This window comes from Grampus griseus (assembly GCF_964374135.1).
Source record: "Grampus griseus genome assembly, chromosome: 3".
Taxonomy (NCBI): domain Eukaryota; kingdom Metazoa; phylum Chordata; class Mammalia; order Artiodactyla; family Delphinidae; genus Grampus; species Grampus griseus.
The window spans coordinates 51999621-52025939 of record NC_139019.1 but is presented as its reverse complement, the minus strand read 5'-3'; the positions used below and the strand labels follow the sequence as shown (position 1 = coordinate 52025939).

The following is a 26319-nucleotide window of genomic DNA, read 5'->3' as shown; positions in this document are numbered from 1 at the left end:
AAAAGAGAAAAAAAAAAAACAAGGAAACAAGTAAAAGGCAAGGGACTGATTCTGCCGTTTAAAAAACAGATGAGATCACACAGAAAGAGAAGAACAGATAAATCAACTTAATTTTCAATGAAAATAACTTGTAAGGTTTTGTTGGCAACAATTATTAAAGCCATTCTCTTTCAGGGCAGAATATTTAAGTGCTTATCCTAAATCTTTTGGTCACATAGAAATTATCTCCAACTCCTCAAAAACACAAGCTGACACAGTTGTACAAAGCAGGTTTTCAATATAAGCAAGAAGGAACTGCTGAAACTAGAATGAAAAAAAGAAACACTACAGTTCAATAGGTTGTCTTAACTCCAACACATTATTCTTCAAGAAGTTGCATGGAAGTCTAAGATATTAATTTAATGATGCTGCAGGGCCATAACTGCACCATTCTCAATTTAGAGTAATAAGTCTGGAATGAGTGCATTTTCAGGAGGATATATGTAAGCGTGTTCATTATTGAGCCAAGTAATAGTTTTATATCATGAAGACTAGTTACGTGGGTTACTAGCCTTTCCCAGGTGCATAGAGTTTTATCAATAACACCCAGATTATTTCAGGTCTCTTTCCTTACACCTTAACATCTCTCATTCTAAAAGACCAAAAAGTAGAAAAGATACCCCTTTGGAGTGGAAGGTTACACTTGATGACTTCTAATGTCACAACAGTTCCGAAGTTCTATAACGCTACTTAACTGTCAGCATATGCAGAGCACAATGTAATGGATCAAGTTCATTTACTTTGGAATTTATCAAGCAATACTTGCCAATCTATTAAGCACAAGGAATGGAAACAAATTTCAAACTGCCCTTAAAGAGAAGTTTCAAGCTGAGGAAATTTATTTAACCTAAAATAAAATCATGAGAAGAAAACTCACACAAATTAAAAACCAAATGACCCAAACTCCACAAAAATGACAATGTCACAAAAACATGGGCAAAGTATTCTTGGTTTTGAAAGATCAAAGAGACACAACTGAATGCTATATGTGATCTTTAACTTGAAGGTGGGGGTAGGGTGAGCAAATAGCTAAAAAGGGCATTATTAGGTGAGCAAATAGCTAAAAAGGGAAAATGTGATGTCAAATTTCTTGAGCGTGATAATGATATTGTGGTTATGTATAAGGATTTCCTTGCTCTTGGGAAATGCTTATTCCAATATTATTCCAATATATTGGAATATATGCTCATTCTAAAATTTTCAAGTGTCTACTTCTCTCTCTCTCCAAGGTAAGCACTTAACATTTTGGAATATATCTTCCATACTTTCTTCAACGTTTATCAAACTAAACAAACAAAACCAAGACTGTGTGCCCAGGAGAACAGTGACCATGTCCTTTTACTTTTCATCGTTAATTGTAATCCAACTCCTAATAAAATATTTGGCACAGAGTGGTCTCTCAATAAATATTTGTTGATGTTCAATTCGTTTATGTTGCACAACTTTTTTTTTTAACCTTTACCACTACACTGTATTTTATGTCAGTATTGATGGAGCTACATTACACTCCACTCTTATGGATGCATCAAATTATGTAATCAACAACAGACATTAGAGTTAGTTGTTACTAGTTTCTCACCATCACAAACAGGGCTGTAAATATATATAAAAAAATAGATATAAGGATATATAAATATGTACATGCATTTACCCACAGCATTTTAATTAAACAGTCATTTAAAATTGTTTATACTTACTCTCTGCCTTTAAATTCTCATAGATCATTTATATATATATGAAAGTTAATTATGGTAGTACATTACAATCTGACTTTTTAATTCTTTTTATTTGCTAAAACACAATAGAAATTTTAATAATATAACATGTTCCCAAGTACAAAAAGTTAGGGGGAAAAAAAATCTTACCATTCTTGCTGACATCCAGTTCCCTGAGATTAATGAGATTTGCAATAGATGCTGGTAATGTTGTTAAATCATTATCTGGTAAACTCAGTTTATGTAGAGATTGACAGTTAAAAAGTTGCTGTTGAAACAAGGTAGAGAAGTATTTTGATTATTCCTTAAGTTTCCTTAAATATTTCATTTATTAACCTTTACACAAACAAATATTATTAATATCATTAAAACTGAATGAGTTATACCTACACAAATACCAGGGAAGATCTCTTATTATTTTATGCTATTATGGATCTGAACACAATTGGACTACTCAGAATGATTTATATCCTCACACTTCTGCCCTGGGTGAAATGCACTTAGTGAAAATAAGCATATGGTGTATTTTCTGCTAAGGTCATAAAAAATAAGTGGCTGTTAAATATGGTAAACTTTGGATCTTGTATTCCAAGCATCCTTATTCCAAAATGAAAGTTTATATAAATTAAATTCAAATATGTACAACTGATTTTAAATGACTTAAAATATAGAATTCTGATTTGGGAGCACAAAATAAATAAGGGAGTAAATATACTGTTATGCTAAAATCACAATAATGAAACGTGATCAAAATATATTTAACCAAAAGCAGTAAGTAAATGGGCTACTTCTAAGCCCCATACCAAAAAACTGTACAGAGCATAGAGGATTTTTAGGGCACTGAAAATACTCTGTTTGACAGCATAATGATGAATACATGTCGTTATATATTTGTCCAAACCCACAGAATGCACAACACCAAGAGCAAATCATAATGTAAACTATGAACTTTGGGTGATTATGATTTTTCAACATAGGTTCATCGGTTTTCACTACTCTGGTGGTTTAACCACTCTGGTGGGGGATGCTGATAAGGGTGGAGGCCATCCATGTGTGGGGACAGGCTATGTATTTGGGAAATCTCTGTACCTTCCTCTTAATTTTGCTGTGAATTTAGAATTATTCCAAAAAAGAAGAGTCTTTAGAAAAAAACAGAACTATGCACAGGATGGCACTGAATAAGTCCTATTTAAGAAGAGCATTCTTCCAAAAATGGAAAATTGCTAGGCATGATAAGTGATTCAGTTATTTTCACTATCATAGCAAGCCTCTCTTTTCAACACAGTCCCCAGACTGAGACCTTGCTGGTGGTGATTAGAAAAAGGGACTAATTTTAGTCTTCCATTTACTCTAGGAGAACTAGCTAAGGAAGATAAATTACTTGCTGAAAAACAATATACAAGGGAACAGTCAATTACAAAGCACCCTATTACAACTTAGGGGAGAAATTCATGAACATGCAACCCACAACCTTTAATATTTTATCCACATCTATACACAGATTTTTTTTTATAAGACAATCTTGGATAGCACTACTTTCAAAATGATTTTACTACTGGCCACCCAAAGAAAACCTTTTTCAAAACACTGCTGCCGGGCTTCCCTGGTGGCGCAGTGGTTGAGAGTCTGCCTGCCGATGCAGGGGACACGGGTTCGTGCCCCGGTCCGGGAAGATCCCACATGCCGCGGAGCGGCTGGGCCCGTGAGCCATGGCCGCTAAGCCTGCGCGTCCGGAGCCTGTGCTCCGCAACGGGAGAGGCCACAACAGTGAGAGGCCTGCATACCGCAAAAAAAAAAAAAACCCCAAAAAACAAAAAAAACCTGCTGCCATCCGGTATGTATATATACACACACACAAATCTAAAACAAATGCTTTAAGTTACAATAGATACATGCAACCCTCTTTATTTTCTACTCTATGACAGTTAAGGTTGCCAGATAAAATACAAGATGCCTGATTAAACTTGGATTTCAGATAAACAATAATTTTTTAGTGAAAGTATGTCCTATATACTGCATGAGATACACTTATACTAAGAAATTATTCACTGTTTATCTGAAAAGTGTAATTTAATTGGGTATCCTGTATTTTTTATTTTCTAAATCTTCCAGTCCAAATAATAGTTCATTATTTGGAAATGCCCCATATATTAAATTGATTTTTATGAGCCACTAATGAGTCTTCACCCACAGCTTGAAAACCACTGCTGTGTGGGTGGTAAAGCTCTCTGACAAAACTATGGTAGCTTTCCGCGCAACAATAAGAAACTGAGGGGCTTCCCTGGTGGCGCAGTGGTTGAGGGTCCGCCTGCCAATGCAGGGGACGCGGTTTCGTGCCCTGGTCCGGGAAGATCCCACATGCTGCGGACCGGCTGGGCCCGTGAGCCATGGCCACTGGGCCTGCGCTCCGCAACGGGAGAGGCCACAACAGTGAGAGGCCCGCGTACCGCAAAAAAAAAAAAAAAAAGAAACTGAGTAGAGGATGAAGACAGGTTAGAATTTAAGGAAAAAAAAGTAGCCACCACTAAAAAATTTTAGCAAAGAAGTTGTTAATGTGAGATGATGTTTCATGGCAACAAACCTATTTTCTCCTGCTAGTTGCTCCTACATTTCAGAAATGTTAAGTCCTCCAAAACTTTTCCAAAAATGGGGAAAACAGAATACTACCTCTACAAAGCTGTTAAAAAGCAAAATTCTGATGTGATAACCGAAAAGACAATTTATCCTCAATAACTATAATGTAGATCAATGTCTCAGGAAAACCAGAAAAACATTAATTTCAATTCTTTGTCTAGTTAAATCTATTGGCTGCAGAAATTGTGCAGTCTTATTGTCTACCTTAGTGCCTAAGGTACTGGAATTAAATACAAAATTTTAAATTATCTGCACAAGTATTTAAGCAATTAACTTGAAGAGATAAAGGTTAAAAATTCTATCTAAAAAAATTTGAGTCATGTTGCACACGCTAAGGTGAAATTAAACCAAAAAAACGGGAAACAATGCACATATATATATATATACACATACAGCATTATGGCAACATTGGGAATATCATATTTCTAGGCATAAAAATAAGCAAAGGCAATTCTTTTTTTTTTTTTTTTGGTACATGGGCCTCTCACTGTTGTGGCCTCTCCCGTTGCGGAACACAGGCTCCGGACACGCAGGCCCAGCGGCCATGGCTCATGGGCCCAGCTGCTCTGCGGCATGTGGGATCTTCCCGGACCGGGGCACGAACCTGTGTCCCCTGCATCGGCAGGCGGGATCTCAACCACTGCGCCACCAGGGAAGCCCCAAAGGCAATTCTTGAAAGACTGGATTAACATACCTTTGGAAGCTCTTCAATCTGATTAGCATCTAAGTAGAGCTCCTCCAGAGTTTTTTCAAAAGTAAAAATCTCTTTGGGAACCTGTTCCAAACTGCAATGAGAATAATCAAGAGTAGTGACGGTCTCCTCTTCTCCTCGTAGACAACGACATGGTACCAACCGCACAAACAAACTTCGTTTTGTAGTCATTTTTAGACACTGCAATATACAAACAAAATTAAATTTAGTGAAAACATGTATTATAACAATTTTTCAAAACAAATTATTCCAATTCAATTCTCACAGTTTACATATCCCATATTACATATCACATATTTACATTTACATATCACATATTACATATCACAGATATCACAGATATCTCCTCCCCAACACATTAAATAGAATGCATTTAACATTGCTTTATTATCAAATTTTATATCTAGTGAAGTTCAAATTAAACTCAAGCACTTCTGTACTTCACAAAATGATCCATTAAGTAACCAATTATATGCTTCTATAAGCATATAGGCCCACCTCCCAGAGTAATGAAAGTAAAAACAAAAATAAACAAATGGGACCTAATGAAACTTAAAAGCTTTTGCAGAACAAAGGAAACCATATCGAAAAGACAACCCTCAGAATGGGAGAAAATATTTGCAAACGAAGCAAAAGACAAAGGATTAATCTCCAAAATATACAAAACAGCTCATGGAGCTCAATATCAAAAACACAAACTAATCAAAAAATGGGCAGAAGACCTAAATAAACATCTCTCCAAGGAGGACATACAGATGGCCTAGGGGCACGTGAAGGATGCTCAACATCACTAATTATTAGAGAAATGCAAATCAAAACTACAATGAGGTGGGACTTCCCTGGTGGCACAGTGGTTAAGAATATGCCTGCCAATGCAGGGGACACAGGTTCGAGCCCTGGTGCGGGAAGATCCCACATGCCGTGGAGCAACTAAGCCCGTGCACCATAACTACTGAGCCTGCGCTCTACAGCCTGCGAGCCACAACTACTGAAGCCCGCATGCCACAACTACTGAAGCCCACGGGCCTAGAGTCTGTACTCCGCAACAAGAGAAGCCACCACAATGAGAAGCCTGGGCACCACAACAAAGAGTAGCCCCCGCTTGCCACAACTAGAAAAAGCCTGTGTGTAGCAACAAAGACCCAATGTAGCCAAAAATTAATTAATTAATTTTAAAAAAAAAAAACTACAATGAGGTTATCACCTCACACTGGTCAGAATGGCCATCATCAGAAAATCTATAAACAACAAATGCTGGAGAGGGTGTGGAGAAAAGGGAACCCCACTGTGGAGAACACTATAGAGGTTCCTTAAAAAACTAAAAATAGAACTACCATATGACCCAGCAATGCCACTACTAGGCATATACCCTGAGAAAACCATAATTCAAAAGGACACATGTACCCCAATGTTCACTGCAGCACCATTTACAATAGCCAGGACATGGAAACAACCTAAATGTCCAATGACAGATGAACGGATAAAGAAGATGTGGTACATGTATACAATGTAATATTACTCAGCCATAAAAAAGAATGAAATTAGGTCATTTGTAGAGATGTGGATGGACCTAGAGTCTGTCTTACAGAGTGCAGTAAGCCAGAAAGAGAAAAACAAATATCGTACATTAACACATATATGTGGAATCTAGAAAATGGTACAGATGAACCTATTAACAGGGCAGGAATGAGACAAAGACGTAGAGAATGGACATGTGGACATGGGGGTGGGAAAGGGAGGGTGGGATGAATTGGGAGATTAGGATTGACATATATACACTACCATGCGTAAAACAGACAGCTAGTGGGAACACGCTATAAAGCACAGGAAGCTCAGCTCAGTGTTCTGTGATGTCCTTAGATAGGTGGGATGGGGGGTGGTGGGAGGGAGGTCCAGGACGGAGGGGATATACATATACATATAGCTAATTCACTTCGTTGTACAGCAGAAAATAACACAACACTGTAAAGCAATTATAAGCTAATTTAAAAACAATTTTTTTAAAAGAAACATGCTTTATTAGTCTGCTCATCCTCAACAAGAAAAACCCTAATACAACAAAGATATTTCTTTAATTTCTGACTAAGAGCTGTTTCTCAATTAAGAACTTGACTCTATGTAGTTCTGAGTAGAAAGTGGGAGTGCAAAGATATTTTCAGGTCTTCTAACCAGCCATTAACTTTCCTGTAACTCTCCCACATCAAAATTCCAATCTAAGCCAAGTATATTTTGTTTCAATTAATATTGTTCTTTTAATTTTTCTAAAGTTTATAGGTCTTATATGTGTATAAGTTTACACAATAGAGAAGAAATTTGCTCCAGTAAAGTGCAGACTTCATTATTTCGATCTAATTGGGGGGAAAGGCTCAATTCTGAATTAGTGAAAATTCTCAAGGCTAATTTTATTAAGAACACAACGTTCATACAGAGATTAATTCCAACTAGGAGGCTAACATTATACTACCAAAGAAACGCCTACATCAATAAATGATTGCTAATTAATGTTATCAATTCTTTGTAAAAGAATAATAAATTCTTGCCCTAAGCAGAAGACTCTATGAGAGTATTAGATTACTTCTACCCAGAGCCAAGGCTAGGTTGAAGCCAGTGCAGCAAATGCCTCAGGCACGCGCACACACACACACACACACACAAACTCAGTAATCAAATTCAATATTTTAATGCAATATCTTTTAAAAAAATCCAAATCACTGAAAAATAATCCATTAATGACCAAAATGGTAAATTTAAAAATAAAGACAGAATCAGTATGACTAATTTTTTTTCTTTTGCCTCAGGCTCCAATGTGGCTCTGCAAGGCACTGCTTCTAACTCTTCTAATTATATCATATTCTTAAAGAGTTTGACAATAGGATAAGTATTTCCCTTGCAATTAAAAAAAAAAATCTGACTATTCTTACCATGTGTGCCAGGCACTGTGCTAAATTCTTTATATAAACTGTATGTTTCAGGACTTTCCTGGTGGTCCAGTGGTTAAGAATCTGCCTTCCAATGCAGGAGACATGGATTGATCCCTGGTCGGGAAAATTAAGATCCCACATGCCGTGGGGTAAATAAGCCTGCGCACTGCAACTACTGAACCCGCATGCCACAACTAGAGAGCCCTCGTGCCTCAACAAAACATAAAATAAAATAAAATATTTAAAAAAAACTATGGGCTTCCCTGGTGGTGCAGTGGTTGAGAGTCCGCCTGCTGATGCAGGGGACACGGGTTCGTGCCCCGGTCTGGGAAGATCCCACATGCCACAGAGTGGCTGGGCCCATGAGCCATGGCCGCTGAGCCTGCGTGTCCGGACCCTGTGCTCCACAACGGGAGAGGCCACAACAGTGAGAGGCCGGCGTACCACACACACACACAAAAAAACCTATATGCTTATTCTCATTTCATCCTCGTGTATCTTTCTAAGGCATGTATTATTATTATCCCTATTTTTCCAAAAAGAAACTGATTCTGTGCTTGTAGTGCACTATACTGCTTCTCAATATATAATGATATACTTGAACTCAGATTCGTGAAATAATTCAAACATCAGTAAGTCTTTACTACATACTTCTCCTTTAGGGTTTACAAAAACAAGCTACCGATGGGGTTCAGGACAAACCACCCCAAAATATGGCACCCCAAAATATGGCATACTGAATATTTTAAGCTAAAGGAGTTTGATAAAATAGCAGAAGCAGGAAGGTCACTCTGACCTTCCACGCCGTTCTCCCCTGAAACAGGTAATAAAATCCTCCTGTGAAAGGTGCCCTCCCTATACCAGGAGGTATCTCTGAAGACAAAGGAAGAAGAATTCTAATGAACAGGACTTGTTAAATCTCCCCCAGTTTACTACACTTACTTCATACTCTTTGATCTAAAGTATTTCTACACAACTGTCCACTTCATCAAACACGGCATAAAAATACTCAGGTTTAACTGTTTCTTTGGGTCTTCCTTTCCTTACAAAGGCTCCCTGTGTCACTTAAAACTTACATTAAATAAATGTATATATTTTTCTCCTTTTAATCTGTCTTTGTCAGTTTAATTTTCACACCCAGCCAGGAACCCTAAGAGGGTGAAGGAAAAATTTTTCCTCCTTTACACTATGATGTCAAACATCAAATGACTCTATCTAAAATTTTTGTCTCATGGGGATGTAATGTACAGCAAGGTGACTATACTTAATAATACTGTACTGTATATTTGAAAGTTGCTAAGAGAGTAGATCCAAAGCTCTCATCACAAGAAAAAAAATTGTTACTATGTATGGTGACGGATGTTAACTAGACATATTGTGAGGATCATTTTGCAACATATACAAATACTGAATCGCTACGTTGTATTACTTGAAACTAATACAATGTTATATGTCAATTATTACCTCAAGAAAAACAAAAAATTACTTTGTCAATAAAGTTTACTGAATATGCTTAATCTATGTTTATATGAAGGTGTATTTTACTGATAAGAATAAGCAGTCTTATTGATCTAATAATAAGAATTTAATCCCTAAAGGGGAATTTAGCTTATACTTGTGTTTAATGAGATAATAAAAAAATATTCTAAAAATGAATATACACTTTCTTTTTCAAGAGATTCTAAGACTTCAACTGATAATGAGTTAGGGGGACACTTAAGAAAAACGGGAAAAAAACTCTATCTGCTCTGTCCAATCTGGTAGCCACTAACCTGAAAATTCAAGTTAAATCAGACAAAATTTTAAATCTGGTTTCAGTCACACTGACCATATTTTAAATGCTCAATAGCCACAGGTGGCTAATGGATACCATACTAAATAACAGAAGATACAGAACATTTCTATCACTGCAGAAAGTTCTAGGAGGCAGCACTAATACAATATTTCAAACTATTATTCTGGTTCATATTATAACTACTGTATGCTTATATTTATATGATAGTATGCAATAACTTGTAAGATATGGCCTAAAAAATCCATTTTCCAGAAATCATAATGGATTTGGAAGTATAACTCCCAGCTGAGAATAAGGGACATGAAATGTTATTACCAAATGTACATGGTTTAAGAGTGTAGGGACTTCCCTGGTGGTCCAGTGGTTAAGACTCTGCACTCCCAATGCAGGGGGCACGGGTTCAATCCCTGGTCGGGGAACTAAGATCTTGCATGCGGCACAGTGTGGCCAAAAAAAAAAAAGTGTATTTATTTTACTATATTTAAGTCATCTGTGCAGGGCACTTGAGGTAGGAGGCAAGTTACAAGGCAGAATTGTTAATAAAGGTAAAAAGACTTCCAAGACTTTTCTGTAGTGGTAATCATACTGCAGAACTTCTCAGAAGAGACCATGAATTCAGAAAAAGATTAGACACTCAGCTCTAGGAAACTGCAAAGAGTTTACATCTCAAGTGAAAACTTCCTCAAAAAAACAAAAACAAAAGAAAACTTCCCCCCCAAAAAACAAAAGAAAACAAAACTTCCTGTGGACAGAGACAGTGGAAAGAGCAACTTAGACCTCAGAATTCAGTGGGCCTGAACCAATACAAAAATGGATCCCAATTTAGACTAAAAACTTCTGATTGATAAGAAAGGAGGGGGACCTTAATTATTGAGGTCACAAGAGGAAAGCACCATATGAAAGGGAATGAATAACAAGACCCAAAGAGATCCTCCCTTACACAATACTGCAAAGAAGTAATAAACCAAAGGGAGAAAGACTGGCCTGATCGGAACAGGAAGTGATCAACAGGGGACCGCTAATTAGAATTTTAGTGTTGTGATATAAGAGCCACTTAGAAATCAGACTTAAAACGGCAGACACAAAAACATTCTAACCAAATGGAGGAAGAGAGGCCAACCAAAAAAAAAGGCATAATAACCCAAACATTTTCTAACAAAAGAAATTAAAACTACTTACCACTGGGTTGAATTTATCTCCCTGATGTTTCTTAATTGAGCCAACATTCTATGGAAACCATAAAAAGAAACAAAATTAACAATAAAAATAGATCTTTATGACTTTAAGGAATATCTCTTCTAATTTCTTATTTACCTCAAAATGTAAATTAAAATTCTCAATAATTCAGCCCCATAAACTGACACACACAAATTTGCTAACTTCTAAATACATGGCTACCTTCTCAACCAGTCACTGGATTTACTGTTCATCACACATTTGTGAACTATTGAGAGCCCTCATCTATATCAAATAATAAATACCTCTCTATCTACCATTAAAACCCCATTTATTTGCCCTTACTGAAAAATAAGAAAGTTTTCCCAAGCAAATAAACTCTAATCACCAATTTAAATTTAGTAATTTTTGATGGTTCTATGCAGCAGACACTGTTAATTGCTTACCAGTCTTTTCCCCCTTTCCAGAATTTTCCTTATTCAGGGTGGTAATAGACCCAGCTAAAAACCCACTTTTGAGCTTTCCAAGAAGGGTGAACAGGTAATGGATGACACAGTTAACATCAACAACATATACTTAGAAGTCTAATTTGGGGGTGCGATGGGGGTTGGCCCTGGAAAAACATTTGCTTTCCTTATCCAGGGACAGATGTGAACATGTCTACTTCTATCCTATGACTATGAGTCAACAAGCATGAGGATTAAAAACCTACCAAAAAGGCTGACAGAGTAGAAAGACAAAACAAGCTGGGGGTCTCTAATAGCACAGTTGAGTAGCTGAACTACAGAAATATCTGGATTTCTTGGTTTATAAGAAAACTAAACCCCTATTTGCTTAAACCATTGCTAGGTTTTCTGTACCTGTAACCATTCCAAAATAAGACAGCCCAAAACCCAAAATAACAGCATTAATGTATATACATCATAAATAATCTTTTTTTAAAGATATTAATAAGTGTGTTTCAGAATTTACAGGGTCACTTTAAATATATTGGGCTATATGCCTCTATGTTAAATTGTTTAGGACTGCTGAGTTGTTTAACCTTCTCCACAAATTCCACCCATAGTACATGCCACAAAAAATACCTTTGCATATATCAAGCAAAGATGGCCACTTAATCTGTCACTCAAGGTACTTCCACATACATAGTTGTCTGGTAAAATGGCATTGCCAATGAACTGAGATGGAATAAGGCTACAGAAGGAGCAGGTTAGAGAGAAGAGAGAAGGAAGTTTGTGTTTCAAGACTTTAGCTTGAAATACCTGAAAGCTTTCCTACTGCGATCCTACATAGGCAGTTGGATATGGGTATTCAGAGATGTGGGGAGAAATCCAAACTGAGGATATAAATTTGTAAGTTATCTGTTTAGAGATGATATTTAAAGTAATGAAATTAGATGAAAGAATCAAGGGCATGAATGTGGACAGAAGAGTACAGGTTCAAAAAAGAAAGAAAAGAAGAAGGGAAGGAAGGAAGGGAGGGAAGAAAACAGATTCAATGACTGAGCCCTGAGATATTATAAAAATAGGTCATAAAGAAGAAATAGAACCAGAAATAGAACATTGAAGAGAAGCAGTCAGTGAGTCAAGAGAAACTACCCCCCAACCACCCACCCAAAGTGTGATATCCTAAAAGCTAAATGGAAAAAAATGTTTCAAGGAGGAAGTTATCAACTATCTTAGTAAGAACTTTAACTGTCACTGTGTAATAATGTAAAGGTCATTGATTATCTTACTGGGCAGTGGTAAGACAAAACACTGTTTGGAGGGGATTCAAGAAATAGGAAGAGGATAATCTGACATAGCAAATACAGGCAACTCAGGTAGTTTCGCTAAAAAAGACACTGGAAAAATAGAGCAGTAGAGAGAGCAGAATGTGAATCAAGAGTCACAGCAGTGGATTTGTAGGCAGATGCGAATAATCTAGCAAGAGAGAGAGGTATATTTTTATAAAGAGATTTGGAAAACCATTCATAGACCATCCTAACAAAGTTTCCCATCAGTTTCAAAAAAAAAAGCTGCTCATGAGGAGGAGAACAAAACAAAAGAAACCTCGGGTGCCATGGTACAACTAGCTAAACGATATTCACTTAGGGTATTTTTAAAATTACTACTAGATTACCGTAGCTTCTCCCTAGAGATTCTGATTTAGGAGATGAGATATAAAACTCAAGATTCTTTATCATACACAAAATGCTGATGTGATACTTTTTTCTAACAGTTTCAACAATAATCAATCCATAGTCAATATTATTTCATCTATACTCAAACCACCATCTTTTCCCCTTTCCATCCTTTTTTGATAAACTCTCATTTGGCGGATTACTGTACCAACTGAAAAGTGAAATCACTATAAAGGTTTTCTAAAATATAGTATGTTATACTTCCCTATGGATCTGAAGAGATCACAAGTTATACTTGGCTAGATTTAAGAGAAATCTTATGTTGGAACCATCTTTTTAAATGAGTTCAGAAGTTGAAATGCACAACAAAGGCTCCTCAGGCATGCCCATAGCCATTAGATGGTATTTAGTGGTTGTGTACGATCATTTTAGTTTAATCATGGCTATCACAGTATTTGTTAATCTGTATTTGGTACAACCTGTGCTTAATTCTAAGGCATTTTATGGACATTATTAACCCATTACCGGTAAGTACATGAATAGTAAACAATGAAAATAGTTATGTGCAAAAGAGCAAAAATAAAAACGTAAAAAAAGCTATGTAATGAAAAAAACAAATACTGTATAAGAGCATTTGATTGTGAAGGACAAAAATAACTGAATGTATAAAATGTGCTATGCCTACAACATATACAGCAAGAAATGAGGAAAGGAGGCTGGTGAAATAGCTAAATTTCACACTTACAAGGTCAATGTTGCTGTCTGACCCCTGCTAGTCTAATTCTAATTCAGCAGAAAGCTGAGAGCTTCTTCAATGTCAGCACTGTTAATCAAACTTTCACATCAAAACATGGTTAGCCTAAATATGCCAAAAAAAAAAATCTTAATGTGGAATAAAATAGTTGACATACATACTAAAGTTATATGGAGTTCCCACATTTGCAGAAACTTCCACTTTATATTTTTACAAATAACTTAACATAATAAAAAAGACCTTTAGAGTAAAGTTTGGGAAATGCATACATCCATATAACCAAAAGCAACCAAGACATAAAATCTTTCTATCACCCTAGAAAGTTCCCATGTGCTAATTTCCAGTCAACACCCTGGCCAAGGCAACCTATCCTAAATAAGAGTGCTATGACATTTGTGTACAAGTATTAGGAGAATGCAGGCTTCAGTCCTTGTGGGTAAATATGGGAGTGAAATTGCTAGATCAAAGTCTATAAGCATGTTTAATTTTATTTTTTTAAAAAAAAGGAATAAACAAACAAGTCATTTTACAAAGTGGTTTTAACACTCCCAGAGTTCCAATCAATTCCTCACCAACACTCGATATTCTCAATCTTTCTTAACATTAACCTATGTAGTAGGTGCAGACAAGTAGCTCGCTGTATTTGTGTTTTGCATTTCTCTAATTACAAAATGGCATAGCAGAGCCTCATCTGTACTTGGAACTCAGTTAGATGATAAGATACTGGACTCAAGCCTTACATGACACTCTAGTGGGAAAAGACTTTTGTAGAAAAGAATGACAAAATTTTGTATACGGGAGGATTGCGAATTATTGTACAAGAGGATATACTATATTAGAAAACAATTCTCCATGAACATCTCACATTTCTGCATGGTCTGGGTCCACTGAGCAATGTCATTTACAGCCAATTTAAGATGTTTATACAAGGATACATTCCAGATAATAACACTTAGCAACACTGAGACAGTTCAATGTCCTCTCTCCAGAGACAATTTGTTTAAATTCCAGAGTAAAAATAAGGTTTCTATCTTCCACTCTCCTGAGGAGAGGACAGACAGGTCATAAGTGGTCCTATGAAAGATCAGAGTTTTCTAATTTGGGGTTCCCCTTCTGTAATGCACACTACTATCTGTGCAGGTACCATCTGACCCTCACTGTGAAGCCCTATGAAGATTTCGGCTCAGGTAACTGACACAAAATATTGCCCTGGTTGCTGATTTTCAGGGAGTAATAAACCCTTTGTTTCTGGTCTAGAAGTCTTGTGTTTTCTGGCAAGTTAACATTTTAGATTGTAAGTAGGGTAAAACCTCAGACTCTTTACTGTTTCTGATTTAACCAGAGTAAATTAAGAAACATGGCCACAATGTTTTATACCACCTGAGATCAAGAGATGCAGAGTCTATTTCCCCACTCTTTGAATTTGGGCTGAACTGTGACTTATACCAACTCAATGTGGCAGAAGTTAGGCAAGTAACAGTGCCTATGCCTCAAGAAGATTTACAACTTCTGCTTTTACCTTCCTTGAATGCAGCCCTGAGGACATGATGCTGTAATTCTTTATAGGATAAAAGACCACTTGCTGATTCACAAATTCAAGAGCTATATAAATTGCTGTAGTTTTAAGCTTAAGTTTACCAACTGTATTGATTTTTTCAAAGAGAAAACTTCATAATTTGTTCATTTACTTATGGGACATTTTCCATTTCCCTGATTTCACTTTTCTCTATTTTTTCGGCCTTTTATTTATTTTGAATTTGTCTTTTTCTGACTCTTAGGGTAAAGCTTATTAAGTAATTGATTCTAATACTTTATTCTTCAAGATTTAAAGCTATAAATTCTGAGATGCACTTCATAAAATTTGGTATGTTGTCTTTTTGCTGAATTTGTTTAAAATGCTAATTTCCCATTTGATTTATTATTTTACCCATGAGTTATTCAGAATCACCTTAATTTCAAAACATTCAGGGATTGGGAATTCCCTGGTAGTCCAGTTGTTAGGACTTGGAGCTCCCACTGCCGAGGGCCCCGGGTTCAATCCCTGGTTGAAGAACTAAGATCCCACAAGCTGCGTGGTACAGCCAAAAAAAAAAGAATTCAGGGCTCTACTAAACCTCATTTTGTTACTGATTTCTAATTTAATTCCACTGTAATCAGAAAAAATAATATTATGATTTCAAGTCTTCACAATATGTTGAAGTTTTGACAGCCCCACATGAGATCTACTGAGGTGAGTGTTTCATGTATATTTAAATGTCACATTCTGCATCTCTTGGGTTTAGTGTTCAAAAAATGTCAGGTTAAACTGATTGAGAGTGGTGTTCAAATCTTCTGTACCCTTACTAATTTATGGGATTCTTTTTCTACTAATTACTGAAAAGTACTGCAATCTCTAACCGTAAGTGTAAATATGTTTTATTTCTGTCAATTTTTATTTCATGTATTTTGAATCTCTTATAAAGTATCAATAAATACACATTTAGGGTTCTTGTACCTTCTTGAGGAATGGATCCTTTTATCATATAAAATGTCCTTTCTCTCTGCTAATAATCCTTGTCTTGAAGTATAGTTTGCCTGATATCACTATAGCCATAGGAACTTTCTTTTGGTAAGTGTTAATGTATATTTTTCCAACTATTACTTTTAACCAAATTTGTCTTTAAATTGCCTATTTATATGAAGCATATAGTTGGGTCTTACTATTTTATCCAATCTGACAATTTCTATGTTTTGATGGTAGGCGTAGACCATATATATTTAATATAATTACTGGTGTGATTTAATTTAAGTTTATTACATTACTATTTATTTATTTGTTCTTTGTTCCTTTTTTTCCTGCCTTCAAATATAGTTATTTTTTCCTATATTATCTCATTTTATGGACTTTAAGCTATACATATTTTGTGGTTGCTCTAGGAATGTACAGTATGTATTCTTAATTCATCATAGTCCACCGTTAAATAATATTGTACTATTCTAATTATACTATGTAATTTTATATATGATGAACAAATGTAAGAGCATAATTTATTTACGTCTACTCTCGCTCATATTTCATGCTATTGTCATAAACTTTACTTCTACATATTATAAATCCCACAATTTCTTTTTGTTTTACACTATTCAACTGTCATTTATATAAATTTAAAAACCAGAAAAGACTTTCATATTTATTCACACATTCACCATTTCTTAGTCTATTTCTTACTACTATCAAGCCCATTTGAATAGTTTTTTTAAAAGATACTGCATTTTTCAGTTCTAGAAAACATCTGGTGTTGGTACAAAGTTCCCAATACTCTCCTGAAATACTCAACCCCTCACATGTTATCCTGTAAATTGTTTTAAAATCATTGTCTCCTAACTCATTGACTTCTAACTCTGGGTCATCTAATAAGTCTGGTTTTCTTAACTGTTTTCTCTTAATTATACAATCATATTTTCCTTTTTCTTTGTATATTTCATAATTTTTCACAGTATTCTAGATGCTTTTTATAAAATAACAGTTGAGAACTGAATGTAATATTGTTAAGTTTCACTTATTACCCAGAGAGTCTATGCTCTTCTCTCAGTTAGGATGAGTGACTGATAATTCAGTTTCCTATTAGAACCAATTTGAGCTGGGACTGGCTGCAGCTTTAATTACAGTGAATTCTTCTGTGATCAATTCAACCCCCAACTTCCCATCTTCAACCACAGCCATATCTTTTTGATCTTGTCAAAATCTGAGATAGGAAGAATTTGGGCTGCAATTCCAGATATTTTTGGTTCGGTTTACCTTTAGATTCAATCCCAGCAGTGTCCCATAATTTAAGAAACATTAGAATTTGCAGAACTATACATTTCTATAGGTATTTTTCAACTAAGCTTCTACTCCTCTTTACGGCAAAATTCAAGGTGGATAAAATTATCAGGTTTAATGATTTAATTTTGCCTTTGGGGCTCTGTCAGATTCCAATCCCTTCGCAAAAGCCCACACTGTCACTTGAGGACTGGATGATTTATATTCATCCCTTCAGTCTTTCCATTTATGGTAAGTCCTGCTTCATCCTATACTGAAATCTGGCTGCGAAACTGCCACACTCTTGACTCACCTATGAGAGGTTCATGTATCTACGGAAGTCAGTTCACTAAGGCTTCCCTGATTCCACTGATTTTTTGCTAGCTCTATTTTTTTTTTAAGTGTGATTTTTATTCTTTACAGGTTTTTCTTATTCTTACCAGGGGACCAAAAAAATTTTGTGCCCTCCTATATGCTAACTAGAAGCAGAAATACTAGGAGAAAGGGCAATAAAATTTCTGGGGAAAAAAACAAACAAACAAACAAAAAGAAATACTAGGAGATTGCCAGTGTAGATAAAACAGTTCTGTATATAGAAAAGATACTCCCATGGAAGATATCCAGTCTGACTCACCCCTTTGTGAAACAAACTTGGTCAAGGTAGAAGACAAATCTTCAGAATTCTCCTCCATCTCCGTTTAGAAGGAATGACAATTTATGGGACAAAAAGAGGGCCTAATTATTTTTACAGAAAAATCTTTCATTCCACAATTAGAAATAAGACTACAAATGCAAACATCCAAGCTAGAATTGGTTTATTTAACTCTGAGAACCTAACATTAGATCATTCTATAATCAGAGGGAGGAAGCAGAGGGAGAATGAGGAAAGAAAGCAGCTCAGTATGGCTCATAACCAAACTCAGAGAAGGTGAAACTGTGCCAAAAAGGAATACTGAAGGTCTGTGAGTAAATTTCAACTTCTTCTAACACAGAGTTATTTCTGTTATTTTCAACAATAGGTCAATAAAGCTGTGCAAAGAGACGTTTGTTGGCAATATGCATCACAAACATATATTCACAATGATGTTGTGCTTAACATGGTAGGAAATTAAATCTTGGCATTATTTCAAACTTAAAAATACTTTCTCATACAGTCTTGCCCGGATTCTAAACTATTCCCATAACACAATCCAGCAGTAAGACTAATTTCTTCGTGTGTATTCCCTTATTTCTCTTTACTTCCTAGTATTCATCTCTATGCCAGAGTAAATCCCAATCTTCTTAGTTTCTGCTAATGACTTATAACAACTTCTTTTCCTCCATGAACTCATCACAGATGATTTGGGAAGCCTTGATGGGTACAGAACAAGATGCTCAAATAAACCAAGTAGAGCCCTAGTTCTCTAAGATATTCTAAGGAACAACTGATTTTGATCATATGCAGAAATACAAGACACGGAGTAGGTGTTATTTTTCCTCCCTTAAAAAGGACCTCTCCTGAGGATATCTCTCCAGTTACTAACCCATTTCTCTGCTCCCTTTTACAGCAAAATTCCAAACAAGTTGTCTATATGCACTGACTTCAATTCTTTCATCAACAGTTCTCAAACCCACCCCAATCACACTTTTGTCCCAATCACTTCAATGGAAACTGTTCTTCCTAGATTATTAATGGCCTACCTATTGCCCAATTCAACAGACAATTCTAAGTTCATCTCTCACTTGACTTAGTAGTAGCATTACTCCCCACTACTTTACCCATTTTCTTCACTTAGCTTCCAAGACACCACATCCTCCTGATTTTGTTCCTACACCACTGGCCAGACCTCAGTCTCCTTTGCTAATTGCTCCACTTTATGTCAACCTCTTAACACATTATAGTGACTGAGAATACAGATGTTGGCCCTCTTCTCTATCTATACTCATACCTTTGGTGATCATCCAGTTTCAAATCTTGAAATATTATCAACTCTTTCAATACTAAGTACTCTACTGACACCTGTCTTAGTTTGGGTTCTCTCAAAAACAAAGGCTGAGGTAAAGACTTGAATGCAGATAGTCTGTCTAAGAAATGACCTGAGGGAGCAGTGAGAGAATGAGATACGGAGGAAAAGCCAATATAAGAAATGGTATATTATCAAAGTCATCCCTAAAGACAACTGGGGTTCATTCTACTTAAACTCCCTGAGACAGGCGCACAGGAGGTCTCAGAACTGTCTGCCTATAGGATGAGAGGCAAGCTGTTATCCATCTGCTCCTGTCTCCCACTAGTTAAGGACTGCTTCTATGGACATTAACTTTCCCAAACCACCAGCCCATGCTTGCTTTCTGGTATAGATGGCCTCCCACAGCAGAGAAATCACTGGGGCTCACTTTCACTAAAAAGACAAATAACAAAACTTAACAATGGGCAAAGGATTTGAAGAGGCATTTCTCCAAAGAAATACCAATGGCCAATAAGCACATAAAAAGATGATCAACATCATTAGTCATTAGGGAAATATAAATGAAAACCACAAAGAGATAAAACTTTACACCAACTAGGGATGGCTACAATAAAAAAGGTAGGTATCAAGACAGATGTGGAGAAATTGAAACCCTCATACATTGCTGATGTAAATGTAAATTGTTGTAGTCACTTCTGAAAAACAATTTGGCAGTTCCTCCAAAAAGTTAAACATAGTTACCATATGACCCATCAATTCCACTCCTAGGTATAAAACCAAGAGGACTGAAAACACCTGCTTTCAGAAAAACTTGTAACTAATGTTCATAGCAGCATTATCCATAGTGGCCAAAAAGTAGAAACAATCTAATATCTATCAACTAATGAATGGAGAAACAAGATGTTTTATATCCATACAATGAAATGCGTATTATTCAGCTATATAAAGAGATGAACTACTGATAAAGGATATAACATGGATGAACCTTGGAAACTTTATGCTATGGTAAAGAAGCCAGACACGAAAGGCCATATACTGTACGATTCCATTTTTATGAAATGTCTCAAACAGGCAAATTTATAGAAACAGAAAGATTAGTGGTTCAGGGTTATGGGGCAGTGGGAAACAGGAGTGACTGCTCATGGGTATGGAGTCTGGGGAAATGATGAGATTTTTTGGACTCAGATGATGATGATGGTTGCAGGGCCCTGTAAATGTACTAAAAATTACTGGATTGTACACTTTAAACAGGTGAACTTTATTTATTGTATGTGAATTAGAGCTCGATGGAAAAATAGCTTAAAAAAAAGAAAAAATATCAGGACATTGGTTAATGCCACTATGATGTATTAATACAAAAGATTCCAAACTGATTTCCTAATCCCATTCAGTTAGCACCTGACTTTTCATTTCAATTTATTTTACCACCTTCCTTCTCCCTTTAAAACCTTAAAATAAGTTACTTATACCCAATCCCATAATCTAATCCCAACTAAAGTTTTACAACTTTACTGAGCCAAATCCTTTGCTCAGGTGAGGCCCTTTACCTTACCACAGACTCCTCCTTTCCACCTAACACTTCAATATGCTAATTACTTCTTTGTTCTTTAAGTGGCATTTTAAATGAAGCTGTCTATCAATAAAATGTTTTTATGCAGCATGTACAGTGCCCTAGAAACTGAGCCAAACCTGTTGAAGAGCATGACCTGATTTGCAAATCCTGGACACAAGGGCCCTAGTGCTTGAAATTCCACCATTATTTATTTTGGACACTCTCCAAACAACCTCTATTAAAATGCAAATCCACCTGGTGAAGACAAGGCCCTAATTTCTTAAGGTAAATTTCCTTACAGTATTTCCTAAGTTCAAGAGAAAAGGAGCTATAGAGAAGGAACCACGAGCAAAGAGCAGAAAAAGATAGAAACCAGCAAATGTGAGCACGCACGCACACACACACACACACACACACACACACACACACGAGGCAGGTTTGAAATCATCATTTTTCTGTACAGCTACTGTGTTTGTTTTGAGGTTAACTTAGCCTAATTATGATTATAAACACCACAAACCTTCCAAAGGAAACCAGATCAATCTTAACACCTTGTTACAGAAGGATTTTAAAAGCTTAATTAACACTTATAAGTAAAAGCTTAAAAATACCACCACTTGATCAAAGTCTTATGTATAAAAAGTTTCACTTTTACCAGGATTCAGATTAATATTTTAGGTATATTTATAATTTTATTAACTCATTCTAAAAATCCCTTAGGGCTGAAGACATTTATTTTTTAAGTAAAATAGCATCATATATGTAGAGAAGAGAAGCAAACCCAAATTTTAAGCTGCTTCTACTTCTAAATGTCCCACCTATACCTAAATCCTCTTGTGCTTATCTAATAGACAATGTATGGAATTAGCCTTAATTTGTCAAACATTACTTTTGAAAGTACTTTTTTTAAGTAACAAATTTCTTTAAAATTCTCTGTAGAAAAGGAAGTGGGAAAATGTGAGAACAGCTAAGAACTGCCAGGTGCTTTGTGCCAAATTCATTCACATACTGAACTCTGACATCTCTCTAAATTAGCTATTATATACACATTTAAATATAAACAAAGATCACAGGACAAACAAGAGGCAAGTCTTAAAGCTCCAAGTATAATAGTGTTCCATATCATCAATGATTCTCAATGAATGAAAGGACACCTTACGTCCAAAAACATCAAGAACCAACATGATAATAATTACACTTTCAATATTCCTGTTGAGAAAACATTTATAGGCATATGTATGAATCTGGAAGTCTCTCGCAATAAAACCCCATGGCGTATGGGTGGAAACAATTATAAAATTTCAACAGAGATATTCTATCTATCCCAAAATGGATGACAGGGAAAAATGACACAGACACCATTAGAATAACTTCCCAGTTCACAATGACCCTTCCTTTCTCTGAGAAAAGGTGACCGCAAATCCAAAAAATATTACAGTCAATGCAATTTTAAAAAATATAGCCCTTAAGGCAATACAACAGCACTAAACACAGTCTTTTCAACAGATGGTGCCAGAACAACCAATCACACTCAAAGGAATGAAGCTAGACACTGAACTTATACCTGTCACAAAAATTAACTCAAAATTGATCACAGGCCTAAATGTAAAACATGAAACTATAAAACTCCTAGAAGACAACATAGAAGAAAACCTAGATGACCTTGGGTATGGTGATGATTTTTTAGATACAACACCCAAGGCACAATCCATGAAAGAAATAATTGATAATAAACTAGACTTTGTTAAAACTATAAACCTGTTCTGCAATGTAAAGAGAATGACAGGCAACAGACTGGCACAAAATATAACCGGCCCTCCATATTTGCAGGTTCTGCATCCTAAGATTCAACCAACCTCGTATCAAAAATATTTGAAAAAAATCCCAGAAAGTTTCAAAAAGCAAAACTTGAATTTGCCACAAGCTGGAAACAATTTACATAGTATTTTCATCGTACTTACAACTATTTACAAAGCATTTACATTGTATTAGGTATTATAAGTAACCCAAGGTGATTTAAAGTACATGGGGAAGGCTTCCCTGGTGGTGCAGTGGTTGAGAATCCACCTGCCAATGCAGGGGACACGGGTTCGAGCCCTGGTCTGGGAAGATTCCACATGCCATGGAGCAACTAAGCCCGTGCGCCACCAACTACTGAGCCTGCGCTCTAGAGCCTGCATGCCACAACTACTGAAGACCGCATGCCTAGTGCCCATGCTCTGCAACAAGACAAGTCACCGCAGTGAGAAGCCCGGGCACTGCAACGAAGAGTAGCCCCTGCTCGCTGCAACTAGAGAGAAGCCTACGCACAGCAATGAAGACCCAACGCAGCCAAAAATTTTAAATAAATTTTAAAAAATAAAAAATATATAGGCAAGATATGCCTTGGTTACATGCAAATACTATGCCATTTTACATAAGGGACTTGAGCATCATCAGGTTTTGGTATCCTGGGACAAGGGAGGGTCCTCGAACCAATCCCGCCCCCTCCCCCATATGTGGGAGCACTGTGTTTGCAAAAGATACATCTGATAAAGGACTGTTATCCAAAATACACAAAGAACTCTGAAAACCCAACAAGAAAACAAACAACCCAATTAAAAAATTGCAAAGATCCTAACACTCTCACATCACCAAAGAAGATATACAGATGGCAAATAAGCACATGAAAAGATGCTCCACATCATAAGTCATCAGGGAAATGCAAATTAAAACAACAAGATATCACTGTAAACCTATTAGAATGGCCAAAATCTGGAACACTGACAACACCAAAGGCTGGTGAGGATGTGAAACTCTCACTCAATGCTGGTGGAAATGCAAAATGGTACAGCCATTTTGGAAGACAGCTTGGCAGTTTCTTACAAAACTTAACGTACTCTTACCATACAATCCAGCAATCATGCTCTTTGGTATTTATCCAAAGGAATTGGAAACTTATGACCACAAAAAAACCCTGCAGGGGTATGCTTATAGCAGCTTTATTCATAACTGCCACTACTTGAAAGCAATCAAGATGTCCTTCAGTAGGTGAATGGATAAATAAACTGTGGTACATATTCAGAGATTAAGAAGAAATGTGCTATCAAGCCATGGAGGAACCTTAGAGGCATACTGCAAAGAAGAAGAAGCCTGAAAAAAACATACACACATATGTGATTCCAACCACATGATATTCCAGAAAAGGGAAAACTGGAGACAGTGAATAGATCAGAGGTTTCCAGGGGTTGGGCGTGGAAGGAGGATGAACAGGCAGAACACGGAGGATTTTTAGGGCAGTGAATCTACTCTGTAAGATACTATAATGATGAATACATGCCATTATACATTTGTCCAAATCCATAGAATGTGCAACACCAAGAGTGAACCTAAATGTAAACTATGGACTGTGGGTGATAGTTATGTGTCAATGTAGGTTCACTAACTGCAACAAACGTACCACTCTAGTGGGGGATGATGATAATAGGAGAGGCTATGCATATGTGGGAACAAGGTTGTATATAAGAAATCTCTGTACCTTAGGCTCAATTTGGCTGTGAACCTAAAACTGCTCTGGAAAAAAAAAAAAAAAAGTATATTTTAAAAAAAGAACTAGTCCTGATATTTTACTTATTATGAAAAAAGAATGGATGCATATGAACTGGAAGACTTACAATCTCTGTCAGTGGTACTCATATTTCAACATGCAACCACTTAGTTTTAAATAATACCTCAAAGTCACCTCTTTTAACTATCTGAAAAAAAAATTTTTTTAAGCTAACTCAATCAAGCAAACTGGGGACACCATGCTGCCCAAAATTTGACATTTCCTGGGACTATGAGGATTTTTTTTATAGCAGACATGTGATTGGTTATACACTTGGAAATCCTGAAAATCTGTTAAGCCAGAATCATCTGTACCATATTCTTTGGTATTTTAGTGGTCTCAGTAAAGCATTTGCATTAGGTGCCTATTAACAGCTCTAAACCTGCCTCCTGAGGAAACTACAAGCTTTATAATAGCAAGTACCCCTGCAGAGAAGGAATGCTTGGCTAGTCAGACATAAATACTTATCACTTTCTTAATGTGACAATAAACATACCATTCTCTCAACTGATTTCCAGAGCATCAATAAGCAAAATAGAATTCTGATATGCCGTTCTTTCATTAGAAAGCAAAATCCTGAAACTGCCTGCTACTCGGCTAGATAAACTCCAAATTAGAACAGTGATGGTTAGAGGAGAATAAAAAATACTATCTCCATCCATGTCTATTTTACCCTTAGATCAAGTAAGAGTACCAAAAAATATATATATATATATATGTGTGTGTGTGTGTGTGCGTGTGTGTATACATATATGTGTGATATATATGAATATATATAATATTTTGAAACACATTAGCCTACCCTCATGTATGATCCATCTTTGCTGAGTTTTTTGAATATTATATCATCCTATTTTTATTAAAATACATATATATTAAAAAAGAGCCTGAGAGCCATGGAATATGTGTTGTTAAATTATTGTCAACAATACTGTCCATTCATTACTCAACAGCTCTTATATAAGGGAATTTACATTTTAGAAATCATTTAGAAATTAATGCAAGGAAAATCTTTGAATCCTTTGGAGAACTTGATATGTATTTCTTTATTCAGGGTAATGAGAACCTTGGCTCCCAGGAAGCTTAGCTAAATCTGATGTTCTATCATAGCTAAATTACTTTAACGTTATACATTTCCTCACTCCTTTCCTTGGATCTGATTTTGTATTTCTATTAACTAGTATTCACATCCTATTAAAAGTCACCTCGAATCTTATTTTTAAGAAGAAATAGTTAAAAAAAAAAATCAAACTGAACACACAGGGATCTTAATAAATAACTCTATCATATGGTGAAAAAAATAAAAGAAAAACTGTTAAGGCTGCCCTTGAATTATCATTTGAAAATATCTCCAAATAGACCCCCAAAGTGCTAGAAAGTTACACAGAAAACTAACTGCATAAGTATAGAGGCTGAATGGCACAATAGATCCTGGCAAAAGAATGCCTATGTGTCTCAGCTTATTCGTTTATCAGAATAAAGGTAGGGCTACTTATAGACTAGGAAAGTAGGACCTCAAATATTTATTCTTTGCCCTCACTTGAGCCTAGAACAGTTCTTAGCACAAGGTAGGTGCTTAAATGCCG

General features: G+C 36.1%; 1 protein-coding gene across 8 annotated transcripts in view; it reads right to left on the bottom strand.

The window, feature by feature from the left end:
* ERBIN (erbb2 interacting protein) overlaps positions 1–26319 on the bottom strand; it is a 109783-nt gene that overhangs the window by 64631 nt on the left and 18833 nt on the right. For all 8 annotated transcript variants that reach the window (XM_082650641.1, XM_082650643.1, XM_082650645.1 and 5 more), the window contains exons 2-4: positions 10996–11043; positions 5083–5280; positions 1905–2022 (exon numbers count right to left, since the gene is read on the bottom strand). In XM_082650641.1, the coding sequence (XP_082506767.1) occupies positions 1905–2022; positions 5083–5271 (307 nt within the window). In that variant the 5' untranslated portion in view covers positions 5272–5280; positions 10996–11043. The remainder of the gene's footprint in view (positions 1–1904; positions 2023–5082; positions 5281–10995; positions 11044–26319) is intronic.